At 35.3% G+C, this 18,421-nt stretch overlaps 1 protein-coding gene across 1 annotated transcript in view; it reads left to right on the top strand.

The window, feature by feature from the left end:
• LOC107666029 (angiopoietin-4-like) overlaps positions 1-18,008 on the top strand; it is a 38,670-nt gene extending 20,662 nt beyond the window's left edge. Inside the window, exons 2-9 of the mRNA XM_016457119.1 lie at positions 6,216-6,365; positions 7,070-7,191; positions 9,992-10,224; positions 12,416-12,528; positions 12,645-12,746; positions 14,383-14,549; positions 14,657-14,787; positions 17,369-18,008. Coding sequence (XP_016312605.1) covers positions 6,216-6,365; positions 7,070-7,191; positions 9,992-10,224; positions 12,416-12,528; positions 12,645-12,746; positions 14,383-14,549; positions 14,657-14,787; positions 17,369-17,529 — 1,179 coding nt within the window. The 3' untranslated portion in view covers positions 17,530-18,008. The remainder of the gene's footprint in view (positions 1-6,215; positions 6,366-7,069; positions 7,192-9,991; positions 10,225-12,415; positions 12,529-12,644; positions 12,747-14,382; positions 14,550-14,656; positions 14,788-17,368) is intronic.
• The last annotated feature ends 413 nt before the right edge of the window (positions 18,009-18,421 follow it).

Here is an 18,421-nt window from a genome sequence, read left to right as displayed (position 1 = left end):
ACGTCTCCGTTCCCTCCTTCAGGGAACGAGGGTTACCATACGTAACCGAGACGTTTTTCTGCTTGTCAAAACAGACAGTAAGTTTACATATTTTTTATAAGGGCGGAAAACCCTTCTTGTATAGGCCACACAGATTTTATGGAAAGATTCCTGAAGGACACGAGACAGAACCAGCACTTTCCTCAACGCAGCCTGTCAGAAATGTTTCTATAGCGCCTTCCACCGAATATCCTGCTAAAACGCATACAGAAGATCGGTATCACTATTATCCTGTAAAATGTGAAAATAATCAAGATACACGTTCCCGTTCACTCTCACAAAGAAAAACAGCTTCCCACTGCAGGTCATCTACCCCGTCAGACCTAATTTGACATGATTTGTTGTAAAATCTGGTGCGGTGACCCAGGAAAGCACTAAAGTGAACAGTATGCACTACAGTTAAAGATGAACATGGCTCTTCCTTTCTCAAAACTTGTATCCTAAAGCTGCCAAAATTAATAAAGGAAAAGACATTCAAAATAATTGACTCGTGGCAGACTCGTATTAAACTTGAGTGTGTAACCCGTCCTGCACCATTTGTGCTATGAACATGACTGATAACTCAAACTGTTTGACTTATTGGTTCCTTTCAATGCAAGAAGGTCTAGTATTTTTTATTTTTTTTACTTGCAGATGATAAAAGAAAAAAATATATCTGAGAAACACCACTGTGTATTGAATATAAGTGTAGTTTGTCTTAACTGCACTTCAATTGTTTTAAACTTAAAACAAATGAAAAATATGCCAAAATATAAGTTTTAAATAAAAGTATTAAATTAAAGATGCATTCTTTGACAACAAGTCTTAATATCTTATGTCATATTGCTTCTCAAATAAATTATCTTGTTTCAAGAATTTTTAGATGAAATTATGGGATATGAGTATAAAAATAAGTAGTTTTTTCTTTAAGAAATGAATGCTTTTGTTCAGCAAGGATGCATTCAATTGATCAAAAGTGATATTAAATACATTTATAATGCTACAAAAGATTTCTGTTGCTGCAAGTAAATATTTTAAATTGTAATAATATTTCACAATATATATTACTTTGTTTTGCTGGTTTTTTTTATCCAATAAATGCAGCCTTGGCGAGTATACTGTAAGAGGCTTACTTAAAACACTACAAATATTGAAACAGTACTAATCCTAAAATGTAAAAGAGTATAGTGTATACACAAAATTAATAACATTTGAACTGAAGCCAACACTTGTTCCCAGCCCTGTGATCAGAAACCTGTCAGTAACGTATCTCCATAACTTATTCATTCTCTGTAATTAATTACAGAACAGTATTAAGGATAAAGTCTCTCAGAGGTCTCAGAATTAAAAATAATCTTTGGGGTTTCTGGGCCTATAGCAGTTGAGGTCCAAGCAAATCCTCACAGGAGGGAAAACAGAACTCAAGTTACACAGCCACTAAAATCTGATCATCAATGCAGAATGACACGGGCTATTTCTGACATTCATAAACCCTGCTTATAATGAGAGCGAGAAACATGACACAATAAAACTATAACATTCCCATTATAATTCATGAAGTTGTCTACACCGCAAACCGCTTTCTTGCAATGTAAACATGGCAAATCTCAAATTCCAAGATTGTTTGATGAGCAAACACAATCAAACGTGTTAAAAAGGCTAAACATTGACAGCGATTTTCCAGTGTGTTTGTTCGAGTTGTTTTACTCTGTTGCACTTACATAAAAGGGATAGTTCACTCAAAATTGAAAATGATGTCATCATTTACTCACCCTCATGTCATTCTGAACCCATAAGACTCTAAAAAGCAGAAATTTATAGCACAATGTTTAACTGGTGAAAGTGAAGGCTGACCGCATCTGTCAAGCAAGATTTTCATTGAAAAATGTCAGTCTGTTCCTCACACGAAGCTGTCGTAAGACTTCAGAAGACATAAAATATATAGCACACATCATATGGACTAATTTTATGTTTTATTATGCTTTTATTATAGGTTTGTCAGCCCCTATGGCCATTCACATCCATTGTATAGTAAAGAGCAGTGTGAACATTCTTCAAAACGTCTTCTTTCATGCTTCACAGAAGAAAAAAAATTGATACATGTTTTTGAAAACGACATAATATTGAGTAAATGATGACAGAATTTTCATTTTTGGCTGCACTAACCTGTTTATAAATGTACTGGTGAAAGTGAAGGTTGACCACATCTGTCAAACAAGAATTTCACTGAAAATGTCAAGTCTGTTCCTCACACAAAGCTGTCATTTGACTTCAGAAGACTAATTTTCTATGCTTTGCGATGCTTTTCGATGTTAGTTGCCAAAAAAACGTTTTATTTCAGTTGCCAAGCAACTTTTCTTATTTTAATTTAGTTTAACTTGATGTACTAAAATAAATAAAACTAAAACTGAAATAAAAACAAAAACTAATAAAAATGACAACAACACAAAATACTTCAACTTTAGCAAAAATTCAAATGAAACGAAAAAAAAAAAACAGAATACTGATTCAAAATCTTAATAAAAACTAAAAATACCAAAAATTAATAAAAACTCTTGTGTAAAACTATAAACAAAAACTAATAAAATGACAACACAAAATACTTCAACTTTAGCAAAAATTCAAATGAAAACTGAAAATATAACAAAATATTAAAAACTAAAATACTGTCTCAATGATAAAACAACACAGTTTCTTTCATATTCCACGGAATAAAGACATTCATACAGGTTTGAAAATGACATTATAGTGAGTAAATGATGGCAGGTTTTTCATTTTCGACTTTACTAACCTATTTAGAAATGTACATTTGTCTCAATGATAAAACAACACAGTTTCTTTCATATTCCACGGAATAAAGACATTCATACAGGTTTGAAAATGACATTATAGTGAGTAAATGATGGCAGGTTTTTCATTTTCGACTGTACTAACCTATTTAGAAATGTACATATCCTGCTTTTAAACACATTTGTCTTGGCTTTTGAACATTTCGGCAGTGTCTTTCGAGCAAAATAGTACGGTTCATTAGTTTTAACCAAACATTTTTCTTAGCATATTTCCCTCTCTGTTTAGAAAGAGATTTGATAATCCTCTCGTCTATTATACTCAAGAATCCTTGTTAGGAAATGAATACCTTACTGTAGCTACAGGAAACCTTTCCAATAATCCACTGCATTCCACCAGACGGCTCACGTCTGGGAGGCTTCGCTTAAGTGTGTCTAGAAATACCCCTGCAGGATGAAAAAGAAGAGCAGATTAAAAACGAAACATTATACTGGGCCGGAATCAGAGAACAGGCAGCAGGAAGCTGCTGATTGTTTCGTAGGTTGGATAGTTTCTCGTGGTGTGTGCTAGATGTCGGATGAGGGGACCGAGATGGCAGAGGACTCCAGAGACGGAGTCTGGATTAGTTGATGTGGAGATGTAGATGTCCTGCAGGGAAAGATCTACATGCTCGGATATTTGCCTTCGAGTTTGCTTTGCTACTGGTTTAATGAGAAGGTTAATCAAGTAATCTCCCAGGGTCTTTCTGAGAAGTTCTAGTGGTGGAGATTAACTTAAACTGGTTATTTTATTTATAAAGACAACAGAAAATGGCATTCACATCTTATTTTACTTCTGTAAGGATAACAAAATGTAATATAGGACTTTATTTTATCCATTGGTAATGGATTGCATCATAAGAAGTAGTGCCAGACCTGAATGAGGGTGTGTAGGACTTTGACATCACCCGATATAGAAAGTTGTTTCAGAGTCAGAGCAAGTTAGTACATTTTGATGAAAGATTAGGAAGACAAACAGTTTTTTCTTTAAAATAACATGCACTGATGAATCTTATGCAATAAGACCAGGAATATGCTTTAAGAATGTAAATATAGAGTCTACTTTGATTTCATGTTGACTTAAGAGTGTAGCGTTTTTGTCGTTTTGTTGGTGAATTAATAAACATTTATGCAATTTATTATTCATTCAGTTTTTATGTATTCATAAAATTATTATAGTTTAATAATATATTTTTTGTAAGTGTGCTTTTTTTTGTATAAGGGGCCATCAATAAATACTTACTGGAATTTATACAGTTATGTTTTTGAAAATGTGTGTGTGTGTGTGTATATATATATATATATATATATATATATATATAATAGCAGTGTTGGGGAGCAACTAGTTACATGTAACAGCGTTATGTCATTTATTTACAAATATGAGACACCAGAATTACATTACTTCAATAAAGTAATTGAAATAGTTACACTACTTATTGCATTTTAAGTAGAGTAACTCGTAATCTGCAACCTATTGCATTTCCAAAGTAACTTTCTCAACACTGCATAATAGTTATTTATAAAAAATAATTGCTTATAAAAACATATCAACTATGAATTAACAATAATTTTTCTTATAAATACTGATGTAATTTATGTGTAATCCTAAAAAACTGTAATACTTTTTTTTTAATCATTGTAAATTATGCTCAAAATCTGGGCTGTTAACAGAAAAGTTATAGGTTTAAACCCCAAAAGGGTTGATCCATGGACTATTACCAATGTTCCCTTGAGCAAAACACTTAACCCCAGGTTGCTCCGTAAGTGTCATATAAATCACTTTGTCAGCTAAATGACAAAATAGTAACTAGTTTTAAAACAAAACGATGATTGATTGTCATTGTGAGAGGCCATCACGAAACACTTACTGGAATTTATGCTGCTATGTTTTTGAAAATGATGTAATCTGCATGAATCTTCATGCAGCAAACAGCCCAACACAATAGTTCTGAAGTGATCTCTTATAAACATCTGCGGTGCATGTGAATGATGATCATCTGTGTCGTGACTGCATGCAGATCGCCATGACTCAGCAGAAAACATCTCCGAAGAGCATTACCCTCACATTGGTGGTGTTTTACAGTACATTCTGCAAGGAAACATCCCAGGAAGCTCCAGTCAAATGAGATGAAATATCTGGTTTTGGTTTGCACTCGTAAAGCTGATCCAACTGAATCCAGATCAGTGTTCCCAAGCTGGACTCGTCCTATGTGATTTTAATCCAAGGCGGGAAGCTTGGGTCAATTAATCGGTCAGGGCACACTGCGTCTTTAGGGAGTCAACAACAACAGAAGAAAACCCAACCTTTGCATTCTTGTTTACGTTCATTCATTTGGTAAACCAACCATCATGTTTTAATTATGACTATCATACTCATAAAAGTAAAGGTTCTTTATTGGCATCTGTGGTTCCATTCCAAATAAGGTTCTTTAGATTTTGAAAATGTTCTTCACACAAAGAAATAAATGGTTCTTTAAAGAACTGTTCACTGAAAGGTTCTCTGAGGAACCCAAAATTGTTCTTCTATTGCATCACCTTTGGAATTTCTTTTTGGAACTATTTTTTAAAAGTTTAAGCAGAAGCATTCATGTCAGGGCATTGAGTGCACTTTAGAGTGATTGATATTGTAATATCACTATTATATATTTCTAACACACAGTCTCTACATCAAAAAGCGTCTTCATTCTCCATGCAAGTTCTGACAGACCAGATCAAGCGCATTGCTTTCCCTCAGGGTTTAATGTGTTTATTTCCATTGTGATAAAATTATCCTCCATTAGTCCTTCTCTCAGGGTCCATGCGGTCTTGGTGATGCTATATTTATTTTTGCAGAGCTCAGAGTCTTTTGGGACTGAGAGGGTCACTATACCGCACCTTTGCCTGGCACTGGATCTTCTCCCAGCAGATTTAAAACCCACTTGCTAGGGAAAAAACACTGGGTTTGATTAACTTTCCAGCTTTTGAGTCCACACTGTTGAGTGCTTAACAGAAGGGAGCACTGAGGACACATCACAGCCGCAAGAAGGGGCCCTCGTAAACACCCTTCTGAATCTTGAAATGACAAATGGGAATTCTAAACCAACCATCATGTTTTAATTATGACTGTCATACACTTTTAAAAATAAAGGTTCTTAATGGTTCAATGAAGAAGCTTTAACATCCATTAAAAAAAAGCTTCTTTAGATTTTTTAAATGTTCTTCCCACTAAGAAAAAATGGCTATTTTAAGAATGTTTTACTGAAAGGTTCTTTGGGGAACCAAAAATGGTTTTTCTACTGTATATGGTATTGCTGTAAAAATGGGTCAACCCAACATTTCACAATATTCAATATTATCTGAGATCACAATTCTCTTTGCTTTGCTCAACAGTTAGAAAACTACATCCATCAAAAGACAGGGATGGTGCATTTTCAAGCTGATGCAGTTCATAACCAGACGGCCACTATGTTGGAGATCGGCACCAACCTGCTCACCCAGACTGCAGAGCAAACCAGGAAACTCAATGTGGTTGAAGCCAAGGTAATCTCATTTCACATTATAGAAATGCACGAATGCATACATCATCAGTTTTATTAAATATGAGATTAAGCAGCACAACTAAGAATAAGAATTTTTTTCTGAGCTGCATATTAGAATCATTTCTAACGTTGATTTCTAAACACTGAAGTTGTTTAAAATTGCAATTATGTATCTTAATATTACTGTTTGTTGCTACATATATGTATAGGGTCCAAAAACCACACTGAAAATCAAAATTCGAAATGATTTTAATCCTGGAAATAAACAAAGTTGTTGAAAGCTTCAAAATGTAAAACAGAGAAATGTTATGGAGGAAGATCCATGGAAAATCGTAATTATTTTTTAAATATTATATTCTGCAATGTCTAGGTCACTAATCAGATGTAATGCCTGTTCAGATTCTTTCTTCCATTGAAGCTCAAGATGCTTTTTGGAAGATCTAAAATCATGCTGGAAAACATCATGTTATGTTCGTAGCTGCTTTAGTTGTCATTAAAACTAAATTAAACATTAGTATCCATGTTTTTTTCAAAATGTTGTGCTCATTGTATAATTTGTAATAAAAATTGTACCTTTTAAAGTAAATAAAACATTCTTTAACAAACAGACTTTAGGACCCCACTGTATCATGTCATATATAAAATCATATATATGATAGTTTTCTGTAATTTCTCATTCTTCATTTTACTATTTTCCACTTGAAGGTTATGAACCAGACATCAAAAATTGCAATTCAGTTATTAGAGAATTCATTATCAACAAACAAACTGGAGAAGGAACTCTTAACACAGATTTCAGAAATCTCCAAACTTCAAGACAAGAACAGGTAAGACTTTTTACTGAATCTTTGTTTATTTCTTACATTTATTTCTGTTTCAAATAAACTATAGTGTTTTGTCTGGTAACTTAAAATGTACTTTCTATGTTAACGTTGGCAGAAAATGATTGTCATAGAAAAGAAATTAGATTAATTTCATCTTTTACATTCATTTTATAGCTCTATACTCATACTGTTTGTCAGCAATTCCCCTATTTTTGTGTCCGTTTTATTTCCCCTATGATATTATACGAGAAACATCAGACAAAATGATGCTTGAATGAGTCATAACTGAGAACTGCATTATGTAATTGTGCTCATTACAGCTCTGAACAACCGCTGAGCAATAAGATCAAGTCATTTTTAAGGGTCAGATCGCGTCTGCATCTGCACGTTCACACAGTGTACAGCAACTTTTGTCTCTCTTGTCGTTCTCAAAGTGATATTTTCCCATACTCGGCCAGTCGGAGAGCACAGCAGGGGTAAAGGCTTTGTAAAGGGAAATAATCAGCAACTTGATTGTTTATAATGTTTAATAACTACGGAGTAAGCACAGCGCACAAAGCAGACCCCAGGCAAATTTCCTTTGCACACTTATAAAGCCGGATAAAGGGTTTCCCAGAAAGCTTTGTACTTGGCTCTCGCTAGATTAAACAGATAACGCTTGTTGTCATTCAACTTTGACGACCAATTGAACTGTGTTGCTAGCAATGTTTTGGTAGCTGCATGGGGGCATCAGACGTAATTATAATGGACCGCTACGTTACAGACGATTCGATATTTCATGTTTCCCGTACGAGTGAGAACAGGGAGTTTTCGACCTTTCCAAGGCGACTTATGGCGGTGCGAGCGAAAGTGTTCGTAATTGCTCCCAGAATTGATGCGGGTTTAGCGAGGGTCAGCTTCATAGTATAATAACAGCAAACAATTGCTCAGCATTGTGTACACATTACAAACTCTGGCAAGGGATTTCAGCAGTCCTTGCCAATCGATTGTGCGAAAACTATTTGTGTAATCAATCATATAAACATAAGCATCGAGAACCACTGGCAACCAAAGCATGTTTAATGACTATCTACTGTAATTTAACAAAGTAAGCATCCAGTTACATGGCTCGATGGAGTTTTGATTTGCTTTCCAGTTATTTTCGGCCTCAAACCCTCGGGTGGTGTTATTTTTCAGCACTCACACACACACACTCGCTCACTAAATCACACACAGATTGAAGCCGGCAGGATTTTGCGGAGTTCCTCAGAAACTCGTTTTTGTAGCAGTGGCTCCTTGTTGTGCGGCTGTAAATTGTTTTGACGCGAGACGTGAGTGATTCAGTGCTATCTCCTCTGATCCAGACACTAAATCATGAACCTATAGGGCTGATGGAAATACTGTATCTCCATTGCCTAAAGGCCCAGAGTTCAGACTTGTTTCACACGACACAGCAAGCCACTAGACAGTAGCTAGCAACAGCTAGAGTAACAATCTAACAATAATTGGTCATATCAAGATGATTATGTATGACATCATACAGTATATGCTGATATATAATGCTTATATTGATGGAACTTTATGTAAGCTGTGTTGTATGCTCAAAAAGTATACAGAAAACGTTTTATGCATTTTGGCTGTTCATTTACATGACAATGGCGTTTTGGAAGTCTGAAAACTATGAAAACACGAATTTGTGAAAACGGTCACATCACATGCATGCGTATTGTTCAATCTAAAGGTATTTGCACATGCGTGTAGTGTTTCTTTACATAGTGACATCGCCAACTACTGGCCTGGCATGTTTTTACAACGACTAAATCATTTTTTTATTTTTTTGACAATGTTAATGTTGTTGTCTGTATGGAAGCCCGTTTCCGCCACTGAATAAAAAATAAAAAAAGGTTATTGCGACTTTTTATCTCAGAAGTGTGATATAAACTCACAATACTGAGTTATAAAGTCAGAATTGCGAGATATAAACTCACAATTGCGTGATATAAACTCACAATTGCGAGTTATAAAGTCACAATTGTGAGATAAAAACTCACAATTCTTTTTTTTCTCAAAATTGTGAGTTTATATCTCGCAATTCTGACTTTATAAGACGCAATTGCGAGTTTATTTCTCAGAATTCTGAGAAAAAATGTCAGAATTGCGAGTTTGTATCATGCAATTCTGAGAAAAAAAGTCTGAATTGTGAGATAAAAAGTCTCAATTACCTTTTTTATTTTTTATTCAGTGACGGAAACGGGCTTCCATATGTCTGTCTGCAAAACAAAAAAAAACCAAAAAAAACAATTCTGCAATCGTTAACATGTAAACGTTCCCTCAATTACATTTTCAAATTTATAGGGTATTCTAGCTGCTAGGGTGTTCTGGCTTATTGTGTTTTGAGTGGTTGTTAGGGAGTTCTAGGTGGTTACTAGGGTATTCTAACCTGTAGCTAGGGGTTTCTGGGCAGTCGCTGGAGTATTCTGACCTGTTGCTAGGCTGTTTTGGGTAATTGATGATGTCTTAAAAGTAATAGCACACTTCTTTTCTTAAGAATGTCTAGTACAAGTGGTGAGGGATTGGTTTAGAGCCAAAGTTTAATACTTAGGTCTAAATGTTTCAAATAAACCCCTATAGGTTGCAAAACACCATTATCCATCCTATTGTAAATGCCCAAGTTAGAGGCCTAAGGTCTCCATTTGGCATTCATTCCTGCTCTACCTAGGAATTTCTCCGAAACATGGAGATGCTTTGAAAAGGTGTCTTTTTGACTCAAACTATTGGTTTATACGTTTTTTTAAATGAATGCATTATACATTGTTTCCACCAGTCGTTTGGAGAGTAAAGTCTTAGTCCTGGAGTCGAAGCAGAGGACGGAGCTGGAGGACATGAGGGAGGAGAAAGAGCGACTGCAGGACCTGGTGAAGAGACAGACAGCTGCCATTACAGCTCTGGAGAGACAGCTTAGAGTGGCCAGCACCAACAACTCAGCCCTGCAGAGACAACATCAGCAGCTCATGAAGTCCGTACACACACTTATTGGCATGATGTCTTCTGGAACAGGTAAAAATGCACACCTTCAAAGGAATTGTTCACCATAAAATGAACATTTGCTAAAAATGTACTCATCCTCAGGCCATCCAAGATGTAGATGAGTTTGTTTGTTCATGGGAACAGATTTGGAGAAATGTAGCATTACATGACTGGCTCACCAATGGATCCTTTGCAGTGAATGGGTGCCGTCAGAATGAGCGTCCAAACAGCTGATAAAAACATCACAATAATCCACAAGTATCCACACCACTCCAGTCCATCAATTAACATCTTATAAAGTGAAAAGCTGCATGTTTGTAAGAAACAAATCCATCAAGTGTTTTAACTTTAAGTCATTCGTTCTGGCCAAAATACTGTCCATAATCCATAATAACGCTTCCTCCATCCTCTGTGGTCCTCTCACATCAAAATCCTTGTGGACTGTTTTCACTTGTAAACAGTCCTTGATCTGTGCAGGATATTAGTCAAGTCAAGTCAAGTCTGCTTTATTGTCAATTCTTCCACATGTACAGCACATACATACAGATAATTGAAATTGCGTTACTCTCAGACCCTTGGTGCATACAGATAACACTAACAGTAGAACATAAATACAATTAGTCTACCTCAACCTAGATTGTCTATCAAGCCATAGAAGTGCATTATGTTGGCCTGTTTCATTTGAGCTTATATCATATTATGAAAGCTAAAATGCATTTTGCATGCCATTTCATGTTGATTTTAATATTTCAATTAGATTTATTGCATTGCTGCAGCCTTTCACTGTCTGAGAGGATAGAAAAATGACTCAGTACCCAGTTAGAGTACAAAGTAAGGTTACTTGTCTGAGAATGACAGACATGTCTGATTCTTGGGCTTACCACAGCTTTTAAATCTGGTGGCAGATTCTTAACATGACCTGAAAGTTCTGGTTAATTAACCGTGACACTAATGATAAATCGAGCAGGCATGATTCGTGGAGAGAGGGGATAAGCTCTCGCTAGTGATGTCTTTGGCAGCGTGCGCCCGTGTCTTGGATGAAGTTCACATGCGTCACAACACGCACTGATAAGCTAAATCAAGACTGCAGCATTTTATACAGACAGAAGACATGTCAGTTTATAAATGTCTGCCTGGAGGTTCACTCGAAGAACCAAATGTACCAAATTTTCTAAATAAACTCTCTCTCAGATGCTTGACAAACAAACACATTGTGTTGAATGTTTCAATGACTCATCCCAAAACTAGACCACTATGGTCTTTATATTTGAAAACTTGAGGTCATGTAATTATTATAAATCTTGTTCTTTTGACAACAGAAACCACATCGTTTTGTTTAGTCACACTGTGTGGCAAATCCACAAAACAACTTTATGTCATGCATCATGTGTATCAGTGTTATTTTAGTATCACTGAGATACTATTACAGTTTTTATTCATATTTATAATTAGTTTTTGTGTTTTCTGTTATAATTTAAATTTTTGTTTCAGTTTGGGTGTGTTTATTATTATTATTTTTTAATTACATGTATTTATTTTTTATTAAAATTTTCAAAAATATATTTTTTTTATAAATTTCAGTTTTAGTTGTCTTGGCAACTAGCTGAAATAAGTCATTTGAAAAATATTTTATTACATTTTATTTCACTTAAAGTTAATTTCATTTCAAGTAAAAAATAAAAGCATGGTTTTATTTTTTTATGCCAATGAGGTCAATTACAATTCAAATTAGTGTTATTTTAATATAATTAATATGCTATTATAGTATCTATTATTTTGAATCAATATTATATTTTACATTTTAATTTAAGATAAAAGTTTAAATAATTTCGTTATTTTTGTCACTTTTATTTATTTTATTTTTTATTTTTTGAAATGTCTGTTTAGTCTTTATTAATGTCTATTTTATAATGTCTATCAGTTTTAGTCATTCTATTTGGCAATTAGTTGAAATAAAATAAGATTTTAATATTTTCTTTTTTTCAGTTAATGTTTACTTTATTTCAGTAAATGTTCTTTAATATTTTTAGTTTGTTAACAACACTGAAAACAGCTTCATGAGACTACTGTAAATAATATAGAGTCTGGATTCCCATACGAGTACAAACAGAGTACTTACGTTAACTGCTGTGTCACAGCAGTGTTTTGTTGGCTAATTGTCTTTCTTACCTTCCGTTCAAATCAATTCTGAACCCCAGAGCCTCTGTGTTTTCCCTTACAGGCTTCTCATCAAATGAGCAGCACTTCAGAGACTGTGCCGAGGCCTATAAATCCGGTCACAACACCAGCGGAGTCTACCACATTTACATCGGAGACATGACCGAGCCAACCAAGGTGTGGGATGCGTTCTTTCACAAATATGAGGAATCAGTGTGATGTATCTTGGCTGTGACATACAGAACGAGGAATGTAAGAGAGTGAGACTGAGATGTTTCATATGCTTCTGACAGGTCTTTTGTGATATGGTGACAAGCGGAGGTGGCTGGACGGTGTTCCAGCGCAGGGCCAGTGGAAGTGTGAACTTCCAGAAAAGCTGGAAAGACTATAAACTGGTAAGTGGACATAAACATTAAAAGACTGCATAACATTTACAGCTGACTGTGCAGAACGTCCTAGCATCACATCAGTGTACAGACAAAGAGAACTTGTTACATTTGTAGACAATGATGAAAATCCCTATTGATTGTGTTTAAAGAAAAGGAAATGTTTTTCTCCCTGTGCTGGGAAGACGTGATTAAAAGTTTGGCATTATTCTGATGACATAGATTCAAAAACCAGCCAAAGCAGGATGAAGCACAGCGGCCAAAATTGTAAGTGACAGATTGGCATCATTGGCAGTAGCTGAACTGTTTGATGCATTCTGTATTTAATAGAGGCACATTCTGCTGATATTTTAAGTGCTTAAATATGCTGAAATGGATTGAAAACTGGCAGTTCTGTGAAACTGCAGGAGTGAAAATCAATACTGCAATTTTCTACATTTTGTTAATCTTGCCAAATGTCATTATGACCCTTCCTTTCTATAAAAAGCTGAAAAGGATGAGACTCTTTTTCTGGGAAATAAAAGACCGACAATGTACCTATTTAATTCAAGGAAACAAAACAGCTGTTTTGTGTTTAATACTGTGTTTCATTTAAAGTTGGATATGTGATATTCCTGCTTGATATGTAACCATAAAGTGTTGTCCAGTAATAAGAAGATAAAGGAGATGATCATTTGACTTGTTTGCACGAGGAACTTTGACTCACTGATGCAATTTTATTTGCATTAAAGTGTGTATAATTAAAGTGCCCCTATTATGCCATTTTTACGATTCCTAATATTGTTTTGGGAGTCTCTTACAATAGGATTACATGCATGCAATGTCAAAAAATGCTTTCGTTTTCTCAAAATATGCATTTAATATCACCACATTTTCCAGCGATTCTCAAACGATTCGTTCGAAGCAGTTCAAAGATTCAGTCTCTCTAAACCCCTCCTTTCCGTGAGCCTGCTCTGCTCTGATTGGTCAGATGGCCTAGTCTGTTGTGATTGGTCGGAAACAATACGCCTATTTCAATACTTCTGTAGTTTGAACGCTCTATAGAAAATATAAACATCTATTATTTATCATACTTACAGGTTGTGATTCAGTGGAGCAGCTGGTCCAAATAAACAGGTTAATGATCCATCTTTCAACAGCAAGGGTTTTGTGAATGCCGCGTTGAACTCCCCGAGATTAGAGAAGCAGTCGTCAGTAGAATGACGTGTTTGTGGGCGGGGTCAAGTTGTTCGCGGCCGGCCAACGTAGAACATAGGCTCACATTATGCAAATGTGTTACCCCGTTACGTGCAGCTGTCACGGAAGTGGAATTCGAATTACTAACGACTCGATTCAGCTGTTCACAGTCGATTCTTTCTTTTGGGAGACAATAACTTTATTTATCGTTCACTTTCAGCTTTACAACTTTGCAGATCGTTTACATTCACATACAGCTACATTACACACTGCATGAAAGGCAGTATTGGAAATGGCATAATAGGGGCACTTTAACTATACAATCTTATGTTTGAAAATTTCCAAACATAAGTTTCAAAGTTCAACTTCAAGTGCCGTTTTATTGCTTTCCCAAATAGGAAGTTTGAAATCCTGACTTTACAAGATGAATGGAACGCAGCATTGGTTTCATTATATGTTGTTCTCACAGGGATTTGGTGATCCTAGTGGAGAGCACTGGCTGGGTAATGAGGCTGTTCACCTGATCACCAGTCAAGCCCAGTACTCCCTCCGAGTGGAACTTAAAGACTGGGAGGAGAACGGCGCCTATGCTCTGTATGACAAATTCCAGCTGGCCGGAGAAAAACAGCAGTACAGGTATCACCTGTGTTAACGGAACGACCAAGACTGATATTAACGTTAAACTTTTTGACAATTTGTTAATGTTCAGCAATATGCCTATCATCATCTTTCTCTTTCTCCAGACTCTTGCTAGGGAGCTATAGCGGAACAGCAGGACAGCAAAGTAGTTTAGCATCAAACGGCACGGGCTTCAGCACTCGCGACGCTGACAACGACAAGTGCGTTTGCAAGTGCGCCCTCATGATGACCGGAGGTGAGCTACTGCATATGATCTCATTCAAAAACACAGTTATGAAAAATTTTTCAAATGTTAAGAAGTACTTAAAGGAATAAACCTCAGGTCATCCAAGATTTAGTTGATTTCTTCATCAGAACAGATTTGCAGAAATTTAGAATTACGTCACTTGCCCACCAATGGATCCTCTGCAGTGAATGGGTTCCACCAGAAGTTTCTTACAAACATGCGGGCTCACAAGATGTTGACTGATGATCTGGAGTGGTGTGGATTACTTGTGGATTATTGTGATGTTTTTATCAGCTGTTTGGACTCTCATTCTGACAGCACCCATTCACTGCAGAGCATCCATTGATGAGCAAGTCATGTAATGCAAAATTTCTCCAAATCTGTTCTCAATGACACAGCATAAAAAGCATAGCTGTTTTTAAAAATATTGTAGCTGAGCAATTTGAAGTAATAATCCAACACACTCAGACATGCTCTCCTGAAATGTCCATACATTTTAGTAAAAACTGATTCATTTTAGTGGATTGGTTCATTCAGACAGTTCATTTAAATTAAGTGATTAAAAAATGCTTTGAAGTTTGATTCACCAATTTATTTGATTTCCCCATTTTATGCCCAAATAGTGAAGTCATATCATATCATATCATATCATATCATATCATATCATATCAGTCAATACAGATTGTTTCAAAGCAGCTTCACAGTAATAACGAGAAAAATAACATAATCAACGATACAAACTTTTTCAAATACGAGACTGTAAAGCAGCTCTGAGAAAGACAATAGTGTCATCATTCAGCTCAAGTCAGTTCAGTTCATTGACTGTGTAAAGTTCATCAGTTATCATACAAGTTGTCAAACAGTATCAAGTTCGCAAAATTAATCAATTAATAAACTAATATGATTCAGCTATAAAGCAGTTCCACAGAAGACAATAGAATCAGAAAGTTTGGTTCTCATCTGATAGTGTCAATGCAGTCAAATAGATGATATTACTGAATATCACTTAGAGAATATTAATATTTATTGCAATAATTTAGCAAAATAATATATTTAATAAAATGTTGCTGTTCACACGGATATTGAATGTCCATCAGTTAAGTTGCTTTTTGCATCTTTAATTTTCATTAATCCCATTGACAAAAACATGAACAAAGACCTTGAGTTTAGATTATAAACAGTCTTGTCACATCCTTGATCATTTGACATAAAATACTTGTTACGTAAAGTCTAATCTGATTGTAGATAGGCACTCACCAGTGCTTATTGAATGCAAGCCATCTACATTCATATCCTCTCAGTCACATTTCTTCACTTGTGGCCTGAATGTGAAGCCGAAACAGTCATGCAAAAACCCTCTGATCCTCTTCTAATCGAAGAAAACGCAACCCCATCGCAGAATTATGTAAAACACGTCCAGAGTTCAGACGCGCATTCAACACCCGCTATGCAAACAGTTTACTTGACTGCAGATCCCACACCTCTGGGGCCCAAGATAAACAGCTTTTAATAGCATGCATTGCGATTGATTTTGAAAGTTGTTGGAGTTAATTACCGTCGAACCGAAGGTCTGGAGACCTTCGAGTGCCGTTTATGTTTGCATTTCAAATGGTAATCAAAAGATGTAAAGATGGATCCATCTGTGCGGCCCGTCCAAACTAAACACGCACTGAGGGAGGTGATACTGATTTAATCAGGGTTAGAGAGACGGTGTCCTCTCTGAAGAGACAAAGTCTGGCTTTCATTGAAGAATCACAGTTTGCTTTGACAGGTCTTGCTGAGACATCGACCGCACAGTGGGAATAACATACCCTTTGAAACACTGACGGACTGTGGAGAGAAAAATAAAAAGACACAATATAGAGGAGAGAGATGGATCAAGGGCTTTGATTGTTTTGAGGAGATGTCATTTTTAAGCCTGCCATCATTTGCTGACCCTCATGTTGTTCCAAAACCAGTATGACTTTCTTTATTTTGTGGAATGCAAAATAAAATATTTTGTATAATCTTTAGTTTTTTTTTATTCAATGAAAGCATGTTGTAACTAGAGTCTGTCAAGCTCCAAAAAGGACAAAAAGCAGCATAAAATTACCATAAAAATCCATATAAATCATGTACTATATTCCCAAGTTTTCCAAACCAATGATTTATTTAAAAACATAACACAATTTAGGCTAAGCTTTTAAATATTGAAACAATTATACACTTTATAAACACTTAATACAAAATAATTTCCATAAATAAATAAATAAAACATGAATGCAAAATTCTTTATTTTATTTTTTTATTATTTTTTTTTTAGTAATTTTGTTGTGTGCTTTTGTTATTTTTCTATTTTTGGTTTATTTTTATTTTAGTTTCAGTTCAGTTTTAGTTAGGGTTAGTAATTTTAGTGCTACAACTAAAACTTATTTCAGTTAGTTGCCAAGGTAAAATGTACAATTTTAATATAATTTAATATTAAATTTTATTGGTTTTAGTTAACAAATAATCCTGATCAAGGCCCAAAGTAAACACCTGTGAGCGCTATACTGTTTATAAAACTGTTTCAAGTATTTATCTCAGTCTCTTTTATTTGTCGTTCTTTCAGGCTGGTGGTTTGATGCTTGCGGTCTGTCTAACCTCAATGGAATCTTCTACACCGTGGGTCACAACATCCGCAAACTCAATGGCATTAAGTGGCATCACTTCCGAGGACCCAGCTATTCGCTCCAGTCCACTTCCATGATGATCCGTCCAGCTGATTTCTGACGTGAATAAATTAGCATTGCCGCAAGCTTGTCACATTGACAATGACAGGACTTAAAGCACTTGCTTTGGGACATAGGAGCAACAAGGTGGAGACAAATAATGGATGGACGGTGATGTTTTTACTGCAAATCCGAGAGCTGGAGTGGAGAAAAGTGATCAGACTGAAAATTCATTACTATGCCACAATTTTCTTTTTTACACATGCAAACACGCTTCTCCTTCACAGCTACTCTTGTCTGAATTCATGTGTGGCTTATAACCTGAAACATTCTCAGTGATGGCGACTCTCATGGTGTCAGAATGTGGGTCATCAATGTGGCATGATGTAATTCCAAAGGAAAACCTTTCGACCTTAATGAGTCTGATTCTGGAACTGTTCTAGATGTTCCAGAGGAATAACCTTAATTTCCAAGAGGTTGTATTCTATTTTGTAAAAGATAATAGCTGTTAACTACATAGCGAGGCAGCTGACTAGTTACACTACCATTCAAAAACTTGAGGTTGGGATGATTTTTTATGTTTTTGAAAGAAGTCTCTTATGGTCACCAAGTCTGCATTTATTTGATCAAAAATACAGTAAAACAGATTTATTGTGAAATATTATTATAATTTATAATAACTGTTTTAATATACTATTTTAATATTTTTTTAATGAATTTTCAGCATTATTACTCCAGTTTTCAGTGTCACATATCCTTCAGAAATCATTCTAATATACTGAATTGCTGCTCAAGAAACATTTCTCAATATTATCAATGTTGAAAATTGTTGTGCTGCTTAAAATTTTTGTGGAAATCAGATACATTTTTTTCTTTCAGGATTCTTTGATAAATCGAAAAATCAACAGCATTTATTTGAAATAGAAATCTTTTATAGCATTATAAATGTCTTT

The sequence above is a fragment of the Sinocyclocheilus anshuiensis genome, unplaced genomic scaffold, assembly GCF_001515605.1.
Source record: "Sinocyclocheilus anshuiensis isolate Anshui unplaced genomic scaffold, SAMN03320099.WGS_v1.1 scaffold447, whole genome shotgun sequence".
NCBI lineage: Eukaryota > Metazoa > Chordata > Actinopteri > Cypriniformes > Cyprinidae > Sinocyclocheilus > Sinocyclocheilus anshuiensis.
The sequence above is the reverse complement of the archived record's forward strand: the minus strand, read 5'-3'. Positions and strand labels throughout refer to the sequence as shown.